The sequence below is a fragment of the Protomyctophum bolini genome (assembly GCF_963924005.1).
Source record: "Protomyctophum bolini genome assembly, chromosome: 13".
Taxonomy (NCBI): Eukaryota; Metazoa; Chordata; class Actinopteri; order Myctophiformes; family Myctophidae; genus Protomyctophum; species Protomyctophum bolini.
The window spans coordinates 25,163,374-25,182,763 of NC_137874.1; the positions used below are offsets into that span (position 1 = coordinate 25,163,374).

Consider the following 19,390-nt stretch of genomic DNA (forward strand, 5'->3'; position numbering starts at 1 on the left):
GCTTCAATTAAACACAAAATAATATGCATGGCAAGCAATGGCTGGTTTCCATTCATTGTCCATCTGAGGCCTGACGCTTTGTAAGATGCGAAGGCTAGCAACACCATTGTGTGAATTTGTGGTTGAATCAGTGGTTGAAGAAGTAGGCTACTCCCACTTTTTACTTTTACTTGAATTTGAAGTAAAAAATATTAAAATGTTTAAAAATCTGTCAAACCTTTACAAAATTAGTTCATGTACGTGCATGGGCTCAGGTTTAGATGGGTATAAAAAGTATAAAATACCCTAAATAGGGCTCATGTTGTTAATGCATATTGATAAACGCAGTGGATACGTACATGTTTTGTAGTTTCTGAGGTATAGGCTCTGAGGTATAGGCACCATGAGTGCCAACATTGGCACAAAGAAGGGTGATCACTGGCACACTGGCAAGTGTGTGAGAGAGTATTTTTGGTTTTAAATAAACTATTTAAAAAAATGTAAATGTAAAAGATGTAATGTAAATTACATCCTGCATTCCACATTCATTAAAACTGAACTCTGTTATTGCCCCGAGTATAATGATCATTATAACAACGTGAAAGAAAAAAGGAAAAACTTTATATTTGTGGACAAGCAAAACATGTTAATTAATGTTGATATGGCACACTGACGATCTAGAAAATACAAACATGGCACTTCATTTTAAAAAGGTTGCAGACCCCTGGGCTAGTGGGGTAGAAGTATAAAGTATCAATTCTAAATAGCTTACCTACTCAAGTAAAGTAAAAGTAAGCTGAAATTGTAGCTACTTAAGTAAATTAAGCATAATAGCATGTTAATGTTTGAGCTGATTGTTGTTGATCTGAGGTGTCTACAAGTATAGTTTAGGAGATTTGTTACCTCACTCGTGTTTGAGCCATTTGCCCCACTAAAGCCACTGTCATTGAGTTCACTGGGACTTATACCTGTTCGTACAGATGAGAGAGATGATTAGAAATAAGAAGGAAGGCAGGATGCATGATAATATCACTTATACTGTAAAACCAAATTCATACTTCCTAGTAGACCTACAAGCTCACATCGCATCACCGATACAACACGTTGTGAGTTTGTAGGTCTACTATATTGTCACTTTTGTCAGCATATGACACACAATTGTACAATGGATCATAAAAGGCTTAAGCATGACAATTTTAATGTTATCACAATTGCGTGCGTGCGCGTGTGCGTGCGCGTGCGCGTGCGCGTGCGCGTGTGTGTGTGTGTGTGTGTGTGTGTGTGTGTGTGTGTGTGTGTGTGTGTGTGTGTGTGTGTGTGTGTGTGTGTGTGTGTGTGTGTGTGTGTGTGTGTGTGTGTGTGTGTGTGTGTGTGTGTGTGTGTGTGTGTGTGTGTGTGTGCGCGCAGTTGTGTGCGTGTGTAAATCGCTTTTTTACTTATTCTGCCATCTGTCGCGTATCCCTCGTTAACTTGACCCAGTCTCTGTGCAGATGCGCTAACAGTACTTATCTGGCTCTGTGTTCTTCCTCTCCTGCACATAAACAGGGACATTGTTTGATTATGTGGGAAATTTAAACATACAAACAGATGAGGAGAGTGGACTATTTATTCTGGTATTAGATTTCTCCTACCTCATTTCATCTTGGTATTTGGACTCTGGAACGGATCATATAGGCAGACAATAACATCATGATTAATCGATCTGCACACCAGATTCATTGCTTCATTGCTTCCTCTAATCTACAAGTTGTAGATCGGCTATTTTTGCTACGACATGCATGCAACGTGGCCCCTCTGGAGTGAGTATGGAAATATAATGGCACCTCTCCATCGTCAGAGTTACCCACCCCTGCTCTATATGATATAGTTATAGCTCTCCACATGTCACTAAGTTTCTTCAAAGAAGATGAATATCCTTCGGGACAATAAAGATTATTATTATTATTAAAGAGAAATAAAACACAAACATCCAGTGCAGGCAAAGGCATACCTTTTTCTTTCCTGCGCTTGTAGCAGAAGATGATCCCAATGATTAGCAACACCAGCAGAGCAAAGCCTCCAATGGACACAACCACAGCTATCAGTACAGTCCAGTCAGTGGGTTTGGGAACTATGAGGAGGGAGAAACTATTAGACTGAAGACGACGGACATTTTTAAGACTCACTGAGATTCCCTTCCCTCCCTCTTTGTTAAAGTTAAAGTGATGCTGATGGTTGCTGAAGGTCATTATACTCCACAGATGATAATACTAATCCATAATCCACAATATTACCCTCAGCAGGAGTGATGTGCAAAAATGAAACAATCAGCGATTGCGGGCCATTAAGTGTAATAATAAAATATTGTAGGTTATTAAGATGACTGTAGAACTCCTGTGCTGGCCAACTTGATTGATGTTCTTGTGTGAGACGTGCTTCCTGTGAGTCATGATATGTACAGTAGACTGAGCATAATTATGTTTTCTAAAACCGTAGGTAAATTGCATTGCCTTCCCCTATTCTATCTTGTCCTATCCTGACTTCTTGTATCAAATAATGATTTATCTAGTCCAATACTATCCCGACTTACTTACCAATTATATCCTAAATTACTGTGTCCAATCCAATCCTTACCTTATCTTGTCTTATTCAATCCTGAGTAAACTGGCCCTATCCAATGCTGACTTATCTTGTCATATCATATTCATATTGTATCCCAATTTATCATATCTCTTTGAATGGGATTATTTTTTTTCAATACACTTTGCTACAGTACATAAATCACCATTATACTCATATTGGCTATTCCTCATTCCTCAAGAACCCTTCATGGAGGTGTCATAAAGTAGAAAGTAGTAGGGGACTCTTACCAACCACCAAATAGACAGAGCTTGATAGTGGGCTTGATAGGGCTGGAACAGTTGCCAGACATTCTACTGTGGTGTTTTTGGCAGCTGTCAATTTCAGGACACTGGTGGAATTGAACCAGTCATCGTGGGGTTGGGTGGTGGTGGTATAGAGGCTGGCATTCACAACCAATCCATTCTTCTCCCAGATGACTGTCGGTGCTGGGAACCAACCAGTTGTTGCACAATGGAACTCCACTTCATGATCCTGGACCACTGATTTGTTCCCACCCAGGATGTCCACTTTACCGCTCTCTGGAGGACAAGTTTTGGATTTACTAAGGAATGCCAAATGACATCAATGACCTTGAATGATAATAATGAAGAATATAATTGGCATTGGGAAAACTATTAATTTATACTATGTACTATAGGTGTCAGACATTTGCTCTGTATTCTTTATTTAGTTTACATATGAGGTTACAATTGTCAGGATCCTTACAAATGTTTTGGTTAATAGTCAGCATTGAAAACAATCAATGTAATGACTCTATGTATGACTCTAGTGTAGACTAGAGCTTTGCTACATGAAGGAGAGAATCAGTGGAATGAGATGTGTCTCCAGCACCTTAGAACTAAGAAATACAAGATAACACTTGAAGCCAGCAGATTTCTCAACAGGATTGCTGTGAAAATGTGTGTTATAATGTAGTTATAGCTTAAAAGTCTGACAATTTTAAAATGTTCATGAGGAGAGGGATAGTAATTGGTCAGTGTTCAGTGGCTGATGTAATGATACACCCAGATCAAAGCCATTGATATGGGGAAGGCACTCACATAGTAATGCAGCATATTATCCCATTGAGTATATGTATGTGCCCTTGAGCACAGCATGATACCCCTCGAGTATATCTGACTGAACGAACTCCGCAAGCTACGTATCATTTGTCTTGCATTAACTTTATTTCTGGGTTTATTTAGAAATCCACCATATTTTATTTAAAGGAACCCTGAACTTATATACTGTGAATTAAACGATTGTAGGACGTGTCTTTGTTAGCAGTTAGAGCAGGGCAGGGTTTGTTAGTAAAGTCCCCTACCTTGTACAAAAAGCTGGGCATGCATTTCCATCTGTTCGTGCACAGCGCAGGTTACTGGCCAAGATTCTTTGCGGCTCACATTATGGATTGTAAACTGCCAGCGGCTAGTTGCACTACTGGAGTAGTTGCAGGCAGAAAAGCGATCTGCGAATGGTTTCAAAGGACCAGTCTTTTCATTGATGACCATGACTGACATTCCATTTACAATCCAGGTCATGTAATACCATTTCCCTTGCAAAGTGGCATTGAAGTGAGCATCAGAGCCTTGTAGCACTGTAGCATTCTGGGGCTCCAGCTGAGACTGTGCTGACAACCCTGAAAAACATACAGTACAGTATGATCAAATATAGGATATTTTCTTTGCCAGCAATGAATCTGACTAAATCATCCTTTATCCTCTAATTTTGAGGTGCTAAGCTTGATTTGGGTTTAAATTAGTTTGCCTTTCAATTGAGTTGCCATTTACTACTTTGCAGAGGGACATTTTGCCATTCAAATTCCAATCTTGGCTTTCATTCAGTATGCCATTTAGTTTAGAAATATTATTGCAGTCATTACTGCAAAATGCTAAATAAATAAAATAAAAGCCCCCAGTGGGTGTGAAATATATTACAGGTAACACTGCTATTACCTTACCTGGGAGATTTTGACAAGATTGAAACTCAACCAGTACATTAATATGAAATAAAAACTACAGAACCGGTCTCTGCATTGACTGCAATTCGTCATTACAAACAGTCCATGTATGTTCCACGTCATGATGTGCCATTTTCCAAGAAAACTGGCATTGAGGCATAGTGATATGGACACAAAAAACATAGTTCCGTGTGATAGACGGGTAAAAAATTAACGAAAGTTAAAACAAAATCTGAACTATCCCTTTAAGAGTTTGCTCAGTGAAATATTACAGGTAACAGTGATGTTACCTTACCTTGTAGTTTTTGACTGAAACTGAAATCTGACAGGTCAAAAGCATGCCAGAGATTCTCAATGTTCTTTTGGGTTTCTTTACTTTGGTTGTTTTATTGCTGCACCCTCAGAAGAGTAAAGAGAGTCAAAACCGTGCTTATTGTTCACCTAAATGACACATTTCTCAAACATTCACTAGTGTTTACATTTTCATGACAAGACTGATTAATGTGATTATATGCATACGTTTGACTTTGAAACGCCTTGTGCATTGCTCCCCCAAGCTTCACCAAATGGTATAGCAGTTTCTTACGTTCGGAATATGTTTCTAAAAAAACAGTTCACATTGGAAATGTAGCTAATAGTATTGAATTATTTATAAATATAAATTAGTAAAGGGTAGTTACAGATAAAACCAGCAAAACACTCAAATATTTTTCAATTAACCCAAACCCAAAAGCAGTAGGCTATAAGTTTGTTTAGTCACAATTTGCAACACAATACCATTGTTTCATTGGATATGTTTAAATCTGGTACATTGATTTTACATACAAAATATAAGAGCTTATTTCTGTCAAAGATATTGACTGAATTTAATTAAATCCTGTCATATTTAGTAATATAAATAATGACTTACTTCCTGTTGCACACATTAATAAGAAAATTAGGAAGAGCCTGGTCAAGTCTTCATTGTAACGGTGTCTTTCCATAACAGTCACGCTCTAGTCTTCTCTCTGAGACAGAAATCAATGGTGACGGATGACTACTGGTGTGGTGACAACATGCTTAGACATAATACAGTTTAATAATACAAGTCTGAGTTTAAAAGTCACCGTTAAACTTAGAAGGTTGTCTGTGTTTTGGAAATGGGTTCTAACTTTTAATTATCCAGGCTTTGATTTCACAAGGGGAACTTTTCCAGAGCTATGCTACTAGCAACGTAATAAGCCTCTCTGACTAATAAATAATACATATTAATTAAGTGATCTTGCTCTTTTGAATTATCTCATTATAGAAAGTTTCTCTATCCACTACTGCCCGCCCCTAAAAAAGCCCCCAAAAACACTAACCATTTTTTCACGAAAAGAAAAACACTTAAACTGAATATCAGATGAAATATAGCAAAAAATAAACATTGAGAGACAAAAGAAAGAAAATAATCTAAACCTATTCGAAAAGGAAAGAAAATAATCAACATTAAAAACTTACACTATGTTGACTCTCACAGTTGGTTGTGCCTGAAATGGATGCCTGTTGTTGTATTTCCTGAAACAATAGGTGAGCAGAGTGACTCCATCTGGGACTGTGAAACTCACACAGCTTTATGAGCTTATGACCAAGGTCCAACCGGGGCCATTATTACTCTTATCTCCCTCGTATAGATACCTGTGGCCGTGTGGCGTGAGTCAATAATGCCTCAAATGGTTGACTGACTAGGGCAGGGCAGGGTAGGGTTTCAATTGTTTAAAGAAAAAGAAGAAAAAAAGAAAGAAAATTAATTTTAAAACAATGTAAGTGGTTGTTTTCTTTTCTCCACCCCCCCCCCCCTTTTTTCATGTCAAGGGCCCCCAAGTTGATTGTATTTGTCCATGGACCCCCATCTGAAAAGAGTTTGTGTCAGAGGTCCCCCAGAAGCAAAGATTTTGTTTAAAGTTTTCGCTTTTTGTGCTATATTTGTGCAAACCATTGATTATCTAATCAATGGTTTGCACACATATAGCACAAAAATAGAAGATCTACAAGCTCATAGCATGGCACAAAGTGATGTTATAATATATTCTAAGTATAAAATATATATATTAAAATATGGTTAAAATGATTGTGAAGCCATATTGACTCATTTAGCTGGGGACCCCCTGAGACCCCCCCAAGGACCTCTGGGGGTCCCCAGACCCCACTTTGAGAAGCAATGATCCAGCCTCCTACACAACACAACAGAAAGCATTTAGGAAGAAAGTCATCATGCTCAAACTATTGATAAAAAGCGTATTTAGAAAACGTAATGCAATATGTAATGTCCTCCTAACCTTGTATTTGACAAATACCCTCAATGTACACACTTAAAAAAAAAACATTCGGACTAATGCTCCGTCGGATTTACATCAGTGGTCCCCAGTCTGGTCCTGGCTGTTGGAAGCTAATGACATGAATGCAGACAGGTGTGGAGTTGTGGACACAACAACACAACAATGTAATTTGTTTATCAGTGGTGTTCACACTCCTACTGTGGAGTGGCATGTGGAGCTCTGACACATTTTCTATTGACAGTCAGTGGGGCGGCTTCCACAATATCAACTTCAAGGTCACCTGTCCTGGACAGTAACGCATGGTTCTCAACCTTTTTAGGCCAAACGGACCCCCAAAATAATCATATATTAAATGCCCCCCACCCTCACAAGCACTTGGAATTGTAGACATTACATTTAGTAGTTTGACTCAGTTCTACTATATATAAATATTGTGATAGCAGATATACACTAGGTAATATTTGACGATATGGCAGTACAAGGGTCTTCAACAGGGGACCCGTAGGGGGTCCTCAGAGATGCTGCAGGGGGGCCTCCAAATCTTCAGGGATTTTCTTATTTTTACATTAACCACTTGAACCCTCGCATCCCTATTCTGGGGGGAACATTAGCTGAAAATAGCCAATTTACAAGTTCACAACACCGCGAAAAGGTTTGACCAGACAGTGGCCTGGTTAGAGTGTCCGCCTGAAACTGGGAGGTCGGGGTTCGATCCCCGGCCGGGTCATACCAAAGACTATCAAAAATGGGACCCAATGCCTCCCTGCTTGGCACTCAGCATCAAAGGGTTGGATTGGGGGGTCAAATCAACGAATCAAATGATTCCCGAGCGCGGCACGGCTGCAGCTCACCGCTCCTTGGCTGCGGCTCACCGCTCCAAGAGATGGGTCAAATGTGGAGAACAAATTTCACTGCGGTAACGTGTGTGACAAATAGTACGACTTTGACTTTGATACATATAGGTAATATTTGACGATATGGCAGTACAGGGGGTTGGGGGCCTCGAAATCTTCAGGGATTTTCTTATTTTTACATTAACCACTTGTACCCTCGCACCCTCGCAGGCTTGCACGCTCAACACCAACACCATAAGCCGGTCAGAGCCCTGAGGTCAGCGCACCTCTCACTATACTACTACAAAACAGCCCTACTTAAAACCAGGGGAGACCGTGCTTTTACTGTGGCTGCCCCTAGGATCAGATCCGCCCAGTCCATTGAGACTTTTAACGGTGCCAGAGATTAGGTGTACACAGACAGACGGACGCACACACTGACGGACGGAGTGTAAAACAGACTCTCTCCCCATGCCTTCGGCCTGGTGGAGACAATGACTGCACTGACCTATTATGGAGCTGGTCAGAGGAGAGGATAGACATTGAAACGTGAACTACAGAGAAAGCACCTTACAACTTGTGTCTGTGAGATGCTCTATTTTGTCCACTAGAGGGCTCTGTAGGATTAGGCCAAAGACATGGCTGTGTGCCATTCGTTTAGCTTTCTCAACAACAGGCAGACAAACGAGACAGTTAGGATTAACCTACTTGCATTGCATTACATTACATCTCTTAATAATCACGTTATTTATTGGATTTGAAGTTCAACTACGAAATGTTATAATTGTATTTATTTTCCGCCCTGATAGATAAATGTATTTAAAAAATGCGAAAATGTATTAATTACACATTCATCTCTGTTAGTGTGATGTGCAATCTATTATAATATAGGGATTTTGTTTTGCCACAAAATTCTGTACGTGGGATTAGTATCCCAATAATTATTTAGCAAATTAACGCCCAAACCACATGCGCACTGACACTGCATAGGTATTGGTTTATTTATTTTTAATATGTATTGTTATATAGAGAGGTTATACCAGAAGAATATCCTGATAGGATGGGCCGATGGTCATAGCTTTACACTTGGCATAGGCTACAGTAGGGGTTTGGTTTGTAGGTATGTCTCCAGACACAGGCAGTATTGTAAAAGAATGGGGGAACAGGAAACACAGTGGGGGAGGGTCAATTACAACCACCCTCTGGTTCTCTGCTCTGGGGTAATAAAGAGACCCCCTGACCTTAAAGCTACTATAGGTTAGAGATCATAAGTCATCTTTCCTATAACATGTCTATGAATTGTGTCAGTTACTTCACTTGTCTTATTAGCCTCGCCCCTTCTGTTGGCCATTTCAGTGATTGCCACTATGGATTAGTTCCACTCAATTTCCCCTTCATTTACGGGAGGTACTGAGATATGGTCCCTCTGCATAGTACGCTTGGAAAACAAAGATTGTCTAACAAAGCACCGTGCTAATGCCTATTGTGTGATTGTTTTTGTATCATTCAATGGCTAAACCAACTGTTTGTTGGTGACCTACTGCTTTTACTGATCTTAGAGCGGTTGCCGGCCATCATTCCAGACCCTATTAATTTACCCATAGACATTTCCAAAAGTTTTCAGAATCAAATGTTTTATGGTCATGATTCACCAGGATCCAGGGTGGCTTCATTCTAGGCTTGAAATATTGATATTTCTGGAAATCTCTATGGGAAAAAGTGTCCGACACCCTCAACACACAGGGAAACAAACACTTAACAGCAGCTCCCCAACATGTCCCCCGAGATACAATCAAGACAAAACAACAAACAAACATGGGTCACAACTGCTACAGCTCTGTTGCTCACTGGGCCTGTACATAGTTAACGGTAGACTCTGAGCGGACTCCTTCAGTAGATATACATACAACTCATCCCTGGGAAACAGTATGGTAGATTACTTTATCACTGACATCAACCTGGCATCTCTCAGAGCTTTCACCTTTGTCAGACCACAACAGAACCACAGCCTATCTAAACAGATCAACACAGACAAAAAGAACAAATGCCAAACAAATTACACACTATCAGAAAACGCTTCAGAGGGAAGGAACATAGCACAGAAGCTTTCCAAAATGCTATTAGGCAAAAACAAGTCCAATCACAACTGGACCAGTTCCTAGAAAATACCTTCCAAGAACCATGCACAAACCACCAGATAGAAAACCCATTGGACTAAGCCAAATTATAAAACAGCAAAAGGGTAAACTATAACGCTATCTGGCCCTAAACAGAGAGTACATTTTGGCAGAATACCTGAGAACCGTGACCAACCCAAAACAAAGAAAAGTCTTATAGGTACAGACTCATGAGCAGTCTTGTGATCGAGAAAGGCATACCTGTCTCCCGAGAGAAGACAGACTATGCACCCACTGCACACAAAATTAAGTGGAAACTGAGCTACACTTCCTAACCATCTGTCTATTGTATCAAGACATCAGAGACACATTCCCAGTTCCCACAGATTACAATCACCCACAGAGATTTTTAAAACATGACTAATGACAAAAAACTCCCATATCTACTGGGTGAAGAACACCAATGTGCAAACACAGCAGCAAGATTTGTGAGCTGCTGTGATAGGAGAAGGATATCAAATGGAACACAACCACCCTAAAGACTAATCATTGTGTGTATTCCTGTGTATTCTGCATTGAGTGATCTTGGCATATAGAAATTGATTTATTGGAGATTCTGACTTTCAAATGTACATAAATGTTGTTTTGATTGTATCGTTCCACTTTTTGCTTTGGCAATGTAAACGTATGTTTTCTCATGCCAATAAAGTCCTTTGAATTGAAAATAATTGTGTGCACATGGGTATTTCAATTGTACTTGTAGAAATACAACTGAAGTTATTGGTTGCTCTTCTCCGTATGGTTGTTCATTTGACTGCTGAGTGGACAAATAGAACAGTATTCTATTTTTAGAAAACCGCCATCTGAAGACCAAGGCTGAGAATAGCCATGACCTTTTGATCTATATTTTGATCTTTTGGTCTTTAATAGTTCCAGCATATCCTAGTTCTTATAGTTAATATTTCACAAATCATCTATTGACTGCTTGAATGCAATTATCACACTGCATCTTCTTTTGGGTGAAAATAATAATCTAATGCGCAAAGCTACACATTTATGGGGAAATTATGAGACTTGAGAATAAGGCATTTTCATGCATTGTATTGAAACGGGCAATTATAAATGTATATCTCAAATAAGAAATATGTTTGATCATAATTAAGATTGCAGGCCGAGCCCACTGGCTTTTTAGGACTAAGGTTTTATATCGACATAAAAGGATTCAGAAAGCGCTGCTCAAAGATAAGTTTGACAAACTAAATGTAAATATTGCATAGTAATGTTTGTGCTAGTGACTCCTTTCTTGTTTTAATGATTCTTGTGATTTATTTTGCACAATTTCTATTTTAATTGGGCTGTCTCTATATTTTTATTTATATAATTATGTGGTAACCATTTTATAAAAAAGCAATAACTTACAGCAGGCTGCGATATCACAACTAAGAGTGGCTGACAACGCCCCTTTGACTAATATTTTTGTCCAAATCTGCCTTTATGAATTTCAGTTAATGGTTACAATTTTAATCCAGCAAAAATGTCATAATAATATTGATATGTGCTGTACTTCTGCATATGTACATGCAATGCATGATGGGAGTGCCATCATGTGGTGGTAGGCCTATTGTACTTTCAGACTGGAGTAATCTGGCTTACCTGCTACTCCAGATAGAAAGGCTACCATTTGGTCCAGAGGAGAAATCCACTTAGCCTCCTGTTGGGAGCATAGCCGAGTCAGCATTATATTTACAGATCAGAGAAATCATTAGGGCATGTACAGTAGGAGAAGAAAGAAGATGGAGAGAGCGACTCTCACATCCAGTTCATCCATTCTGATTCCTATTCACAATTCCCTCACATATTTGGTAGTTCACAGGTATGAAAACCTTTTGTTTTATGGCCTAGAAGCTGTGTACCAATACAGGGGATGCATCCTTTGAAGGTTTGACTGATTGATTGGTAGTTTATTAGACAGAAATGTAAAATAGCAGCGTACAGGAGTACAGGGTTAGTTTGGTTTGTTTACATTTAGGCCCATACACAATCAATTCAGATATAACATGAAAGGGAACTGAATTCAATATCATTACAGAAAATAATAATAAAACACAATATGTACAGAGTGGAAGAAAAGGGAAGGGGGTGATCACCTGTTTAAGGGAGAAGTGATAATTTCCTCTTCCTTGGGCCTGCTGAAAGGTGAGTTTTCAGGCCTGTTGTAAAAGATGCCAGTGATCTGGTGGGTTTTTTTTAGGAAAAGAGTCAGGGCATTCCACACTTGGGTGGCAGTGCAGTTGCAGCCTCCAAAGGCTGCATAGTAGGCTGTGTCCTTCGAAGGATGCAGCTCCTGAATTAGAACACATATGACACACATTCAAACAAATGTACACCTGTTCTTGTGCACCAAGAACAGGTCAAACAAATGTACACCTGTTCTTGTGCACCAAGAACAGGACAAAGTGAACAACAGTTTCTGGTTATTTGCATATATGTGTTTGATAGAGAGAGCATTCTGAAGATAAATGAACAAGTTGGCCTTCTTCAAAGAGGCTTTAGTGGAGGTCACCTTTACCTTCATGGCCTTCCGTTGAGGATTATGAGGTCTCTATTTCCGTACCCTCCAATCAGCCGACTCAATACCCTGTTCATTTAATCACAAAGCAGTACAAGAAATATGCTGACATTACTGAACAATATAGTATACTGTCATGTAAGGCCTGACATTTAAAACATTTTAATTGCACCTTCTTACTCTCTGCTTTCACTGCTGTAAATGGTTATCTTTGGATTTGATATTGCATATATGTATTGTATTCTACCACGGACAAATTCAAATCCAACCTGTGTCGATAAGATAGGGGACTGTTCCCAAACCTTTTTGGCCATGCATCCCATGTTACCTCCTGACCTTGCTAATGCACCCCCCACGTGGAAATTTGCATGCTATATAGAGACCTATATGTCCTATTTATCCACATAATATGCACATACATGAACCTGAATATGGTATATACTGCCAATATATGCTATATTCTGCATATACTTGCCATTTATTGGCATAATATAAAATAAAACCATAGCACCACCATTAGCCTTTTCATGTCGCACACCCCCTATACTATACTAGAAGGCGCCCACGCACCACAAGGGGTGCACGCACCACAGTTTGGGAACCACTGAAAATGAAATACTGCAATAATGAATCTGTGAGACAAGACTTGATTTTGTTTTGTGATTAGCAGGCATAACATCACTTTTTTGTTTTAATGAATGTCTGTGAAGCCATTTATTTTATATTTTTGTAGTAGTCCTGTGTAGTAGTTGTACTACTACACGTGTATTATGTCTCCCTTTTATCCACTACTTTTGGCGTTCTAAATAATATGATTATCATGAAAAATACATCAATCTTCATGATTTCGGCACCATAACTGAATTTGGTTAACTCTTAAGGAATTTAAACAAGATGTTAGGATTGTTATGAGTCTAATCTACTGCCTTCAGCCATCTCATTGGGGATGGTTATGATTAGGATTCAGGAACATCACATAGCCTAACTCAAAATATTATCTTTAAATCCATGTTGCCTTAAGATTTTTTGGGGGGCAATAATGAAGCCAGAGATGAATACATGAAATCAAAAGTAAATAACACACTAAAACTTTCCATGCAAATGTGTATACGGTGATCTAGTCTACAGAGGAATGTTTGAGTGAAAGCAAGTGCGTAATGTTAGCCTTTCCTTATAATTGCTTCTCTTCTTCAGTGACTCCAGCTACTTTTTGATTGATTGGAGCATTATTATTTAACCATCTGATGTATTGGGACTGGCAGTTGCAAATTTTGCACATGTAAAAAGTGTTTTTTTCCCGTCTTCATATTGATTTATTTGTGGCAGCTGTAGGATACTCTTACAATTATTCTATGTGTAAATTTCCATGTGTTATAAGTTTATGGTTTGCATTTTTGTCAAACAATAAATTGTCACCAGATGTTTGGTGTGCAAGTCAGTGCATGTCAAAACAAATAAATAATAATGATTTAGTTTAGTTTTATTTATTTATTTAGATAAATCATATCACTACGACTACTGTGCAATGTTAGAAAATCTGGACAATAATTGTTCCTGGAGTCAGAGTGCAGTGCTTTGATCATCCCACTGAAGGAAATTTAACTGAAACTAGGCTAAAACAATTTAAGGAATCTCGTCTTTTAGACATTTAAAGTTGCCAGCAGTTGGCCCGTTTTTGGATTAATTTTCATTCATATTTGAAATGATGGTTCCTTTACAAATTGAAGAGGGAAAATACTGTAATAAGTTAACATCGACGTGGTCGCAAAAGAGCACACAATCTGGGGGTCAGTCAAAAACTGTCGCCATTTTCCCAAGCCGATGTACAAAAGACTTGAGAGTACACTGTACACACCCTGATCAGTCTCCTGCCTGCCTATACATGCCATCATGTCTGTCTGCTCGGTCATTGTGACAAGCAGGAAACGCAATAATAAAATGCTATTATGTGCTGCGGACTCGGAATGCATTATAAACACACAAAAAATGTGGGCGACCCCCGGCGACGTGTGAGCCAGAGTGGGGAATAAATAATCTCTTTTTGCAGCAAGTTCTGCTTCTGCAGCTGCCTGCCTGGCTTGCGGCTGCCATCTCCTCACGGCCGCATAGTCATAGAAAAGGACAGTCAGAAACGAGCCTACATATTTTGTGATTGGCGTTTGAATACATCCACACAGGTGATGGCTCAGATTTGAAATCTTGCTGTTGACGAATACTGAGCCAATCAATTGCTCCCGTGGGCGGAGCGTGGCCCGTCCATCAGGTTGAAACGATAATGATTTGAATGGGGTGGAGGGATAAACACACCACGGTATAGATCAGTGACGTCACAGACAATCGGTGTGTGCCAGGCTATTGCTCTGGTGTGTACGGCCCGTGGTTTAACGGGTTTGGGGTTTTGCGCAAATATAGCGCCCGTGCTAAGACGTAGACACATTTAACGTGCACGAACAATGCATCCGCTGATTTCCACACTGTAAAACACATTGTGTTGATCCAAATGTACAGATGGATAGCTTTAGCTTAAGTGTCCCGATCATAGAGGTCCCGATGCGAAATACTTCCGCCTCGACGTGACGTCACTTACTCATCCGTGTTGTCTTTGTTCCAGGAGGGAGGGGGAGAATCCAATCCGGTTTCAGCTAGTTTTGCTTCCAATGGAACATTAACGTCTCGCTTGGCTGTTATCAGACGCTACTGCTAGACTCGTCTAAAGAATATATATACACGGCATTTTATCCTGTTATTTAGACAGGCTTCGCGTTTTTTTTCTTTTCAAACCCACACAAACCAACCATGCCTAAAAGGAGCAAAGTGAGTAGAAGCATAGTTTCCCATGCATTTGGTAGCACACCGTTTCTAAACAGTTGTGATTTGCAGTTGTGCTGGCTTACCTACCAGTTTTCACAGAGTTGTTCAAATGTTTTCTCTTAATTATCCAAATGTTTGGTATTGCTTCGTCGAATGCAGGCGTTGCGTTTCGAGTTTAGAACGTTATATATTCTTTGTTTTGATTGGAGCCATAAGTGTTTGGTTCGCGGTCTTCTGTTCGTTGTGCAGTGATTATGATTATCTTTGTGCGAATTTATTTACATTTACTGTGATATCCCACGTCTTACTGGGACGGTGTGATAATTATAGTCAACTACATTTCAAACAAATGCACTGTTTAAAGTAACGAACAATTGGCATCTTTACGCAAAAATGGAATTTCTGCATTTACAAGTTGTGGGTATATTGTTTTCCCTCTAGTGGGTGTCGTTGATTTAAACATCGCCTTTAAATTCCACAAAATAGATGCTTTATTGCCTAATGTGAATATGCTTTGCACAAGTCGGCTTAGAGCTTCATGTTGTTATTCGGAGCGGGCACGGAGACTTGATTATGGCTTCCATGTTTGCCTTCCCCTTTTTAAGAAGACGATTTTCTTCAATAATGGCCACAACAACAGGCTCGTCTGGTTATTGTTATTGCATCATGGACGCCATTGCGTTGGTTAAAAAAAGGGGGGAGAAAAAAAATTCAACATTCGTCGTGTCGTTTCGATTTATTGTCGGCTCATGCCTTGTGGTGCAGGTTATGCAATGCAATGGCGTTTCTCCGTCACATCTCTCTTGTTGCTGGGGGTTCTGGTAGATTCTGTGAGACTGACCATTCGGAGAATCGCTGAGCATCTCGGAGAGTTTAGGATTTCGAACGGATGGCGGGAACACACATAGTAGATGGGTCGGCACAGAGGACGACTCGAATCAAACCAACCCCCCCCCCCATGTCCCGTTTATCACACACGCTGAATGAATGTGTGGAGAGGGGGCGGGGTCCGCTTTTCCCTCCTCTCACAGCAGTGATTGCTTCGTCGCGCGGCGGTGTCGCGCGCCGAAGATAGCCAACCTACAAGCTCACAATGCGGCGCCTGTAGATCGGCTATTTTCGACTCGCGGCACTGTTGTACGACGGAGTATACGCCCGGGAAGACCGCGGAAGCATGACGTCAGCAGATTTATACTTAGCAGTATGACGGTGTCCTGTGTTTGCCAAAAAGGACAGATCCACAAGCTAAGTTTGTTGATCAGTTTTGGCTGGTGACAACCCCTGCGGCTGCGTGATGGAGAATAAATTAAGCAAAACAAATATTGATGTATTGACCTGTATAACCCGGCTAGACTATAAACGACCAATGCCCACATCTAACTCATAATAGGTGTGCTTGCAGGATGTCCTAACATTTGTCTTTTCTTTTGTCTCATAGGCAGGCGCTGATGGCGAGGTAGCAGAGGTAAGGAGTAATGGGTTTGTTTTGTTTGATCAGGGGTGCATTATTCTTTATTAAATTATTATCTGACAGTTGGTCTGTATATCCACCAGGGGTCAGTATAGATCACACTCACCTGAATTATGTCAAATGATTTAATAACTATTCTCTAACCACTCTGCAGCCCAAGAGGAGATCCGATAGGTTGAAGGATGTAAGTAAGGTAAATACATTTTATTTTACCTATTTTTGACAAAATTATTGCCATAGACTGCATGTGTATAATGTTGCTAGATACAGTCTGAGAACAAAGGCAAACAATATTGTTCTAATTTGATATCCCCCTGCAGAAACCCGTTCCAAAGGCAGAGCCCAAGGCAAAGCCAAAGGTGAGAATCATCATATTTTATTGCTATCATTACAAAAGCTGGTAACATTTTCAAAACTAACATTAAAATTATAATCAACCTGACACTAAAAATGTATGTTGTCAACCAATAATCTGTATTTGTAGAAGGCACCTGCTAAGCCTAAGAAAGCTAAAGAGGTAGAGAAGGCTGCACCCGAGGAGAAAGAGGAAGAGGCGCCTGCAGAGAATGGTGAAGCCACAGCCGAGGAAGAGGTGAGATGCTCATGTGGAGACAGTGTTATGTAATGAATGCCTGACAAATAAGATGATTTTGTGACTGGTTTAAGATGTAAAACATTGCAAAGCATAAGACACCATCTGACACTGCTTTGTTTTTCAGGCCCCCGCTACAGAAGAAGCCGAACAAAAAGAAGAAGATGAGGAGGCGGCTGAATAACATCTCTCACACCACATCTTTGATCAGCGCTCCCTGTACCTCTTTTTCTTGTACAATTCAGGGGAATATTTTTATCAACTATTTTCTAAATGCAGGTTTTTTAGTAGTTTGATTGTAGAGAACACCCTTTTTTGTTTTTTGTTTTTTTTACAAAATAAAAGGAGTACATTTGGAGAGGTGGACTTCATCACATCCCACTTTTGTTTTTTTTTTTTTTTTGCATCACCAGAACAATTGCGGTCATTGTAAATGGCAATGGCTTTTATTTTCAATGTGTGGGAGGGGGGGGGGGGGGGATATGAGCAGATTACTGTATCAACATGCAAGCTTGCCGTTTAGTGGAGTTGGTGCAACAACTGAGAGCTTGCCTGAGACGCTAACATTCCATATGCTTTATGAGGGACATGATACATAATCTGTTGGGATTGGGATCGAGAGAGAACTCATGGAGCAACCCATGGTTTTATTGTTTGTAATTGGGGAAGGGGGTTAAAATGTTTGTAAGCTTTGTTCCTGTATGTTAACTCTTGTACCATGCAGTTTTTCTTAACCAAACTGTTCAATAAATCTACAGTCTCTAGTATTGGAGTTCTCCCTATCAGACCTGTGCATCGCGTGTATTGGTTGTCTCTGTAATGTGATAGCATTGCAATAAATTTGTATAGCTTCTGTGAAAAGGGTTTTCAAATTTTCTATGCGCAGTGCGTAATGGTACATTGTGAGGATGGTAAAAACGGAATGTTTTCTTAGCCAAGCTAATGGATTACAACCATATACAAGACAAATGAGTTAATTGAATGCCAAGAGACAAACTACACTTACGATGTCAAATGCATACCAGCAGTAGCAATATCCATGTGGGTTTTAGGTATCTGTTTCAAGTACATGTGTACAGTTTCTTTTTTTTCTTTGTAGATGTGTTGGTGTATTGATTGTTATAAACAAACCAATAAAAATTGGTTGGTAATTGTTTGCTTTCTGATTTTGTGAGCACCATAGTAGCCTACTCAAGATGATGTGCATTGGAAGCCAACTATCAGGCTAATCTCGTCAAGTTTCATCATAGTATGATTTTTACTTAAAAGTATAAACCATGCAATTCATGTGATTTTAAAATCAGTAACCCAATGTGTAGCCTCGGAGATGACTGGAGTTTTGACCCAATGTGACAATTCCCTGGAGTTTGCATAAATCGAAGACTTACTGTCCACACACACTAGCTACAAAATATACAGTATATAGTTATAGTATATAGATGGCTACCAGTGTAAAGACTAAACCAAATCTGCTGAAAAAATGAACACTGATCTGATGGCTACATCTAAATGACATGCTACAACTGTTAAAGCCCATATTTCAGCACCACGGACAGCTCCATTCTTACCTAATTTGACTCGTTGCTGACGTCGCAGTATGTAATGTACATTTCCTCAATTTCCATTTCCGCAATTTCCATTTCCACCATTTCCGCAATTTCCATTTCCGCATTTCCGCAATTTCCATTTCTGCAATTTCCGCAATTTCCATTTCCAACTATTAATGGCAGCTGGGTTTCATCATTCAAATAAAATAGAATTCTGTCCGTTTAGCTATAAAATTATGTCAGGGAATAGGGATACACAGTATATGTCTTTCATTTGCATTGCATCTCCCCCCCCAAGCTTTTATTTTCGTTCGAGTAATAGTACAACTCTAATAGTATTACTTATAATAATGTAATTAAAGATAACTTCATTCAGATTTATTTATTTTTATTTCATTTTCCAGATTTTTTTTCTTTTTTTTAGATTTTCATTGGTGGGCCAGTCACAATGGTCCCGCGGGCCTGAGGTTGAGTATCACTGACTTAGCCTACTGTTGTTTTACGGTCATTTGAATTATAGTTTATATTTGGGAAGTGTTGGTATAAAGTGTCTTCTAGCAGTTGTTTCTCGCCCCTCCTGTTTGTATGCCAGAGCTGGCGTGAATTTCTG

General features: G+C 39.6%; 1 protein-coding gene across 1 annotated transcript; it reads left to right on the forward strand.

The window, feature by feature from the left end:
• Positions 1-15,004: 15,004 nt before the first annotated feature.
• Positions 15,005-18,384, forward strand: hmgn1b (high mobility group nucleosome binding domain 1b). Its single transcript, XM_080779828.1, has 6 exons — positions 15,005-15,173; positions 16,609-16,635; positions 16,796-16,834; positions 16,962-17,000; positions 17,126-17,233; positions 17,361-18,384. The coding sequence occupies exons 1-6, from the start codon at positions 15,156-15,158 to the stop codon at positions 17,415-17,417; spliced, it is 288 nt and encodes a 95-aa protein (XP_080635954.1). The 5' UTR covers positions 15,005-15,155; the 3' UTR covers positions 17,418-18,384.
• The last annotated feature ends 1,006 nt before the right edge of the window (positions 18,385-19,390 follow it).

Excerpts from the sequence above, each read along its gene's own strand:
- hmgn1b (XM_080779828.1), top strand. Across the intron at positions 17,001-17,125 it reads AGCCCAAGGCAAAGCCAAAG|AAGGCACCTGCTAAGCCTAA; the intron begins GTGAGAATCATC and ends CTGTATTTGTAG. Across the intron at positions 17,234-17,360 it reads AAGCCACAGCCGAGGAAGAG|GCCCCCGCTACAGAAGAAGC; the intron begins GTGAGATGCTCA and ends TTTGTTTTTCAG.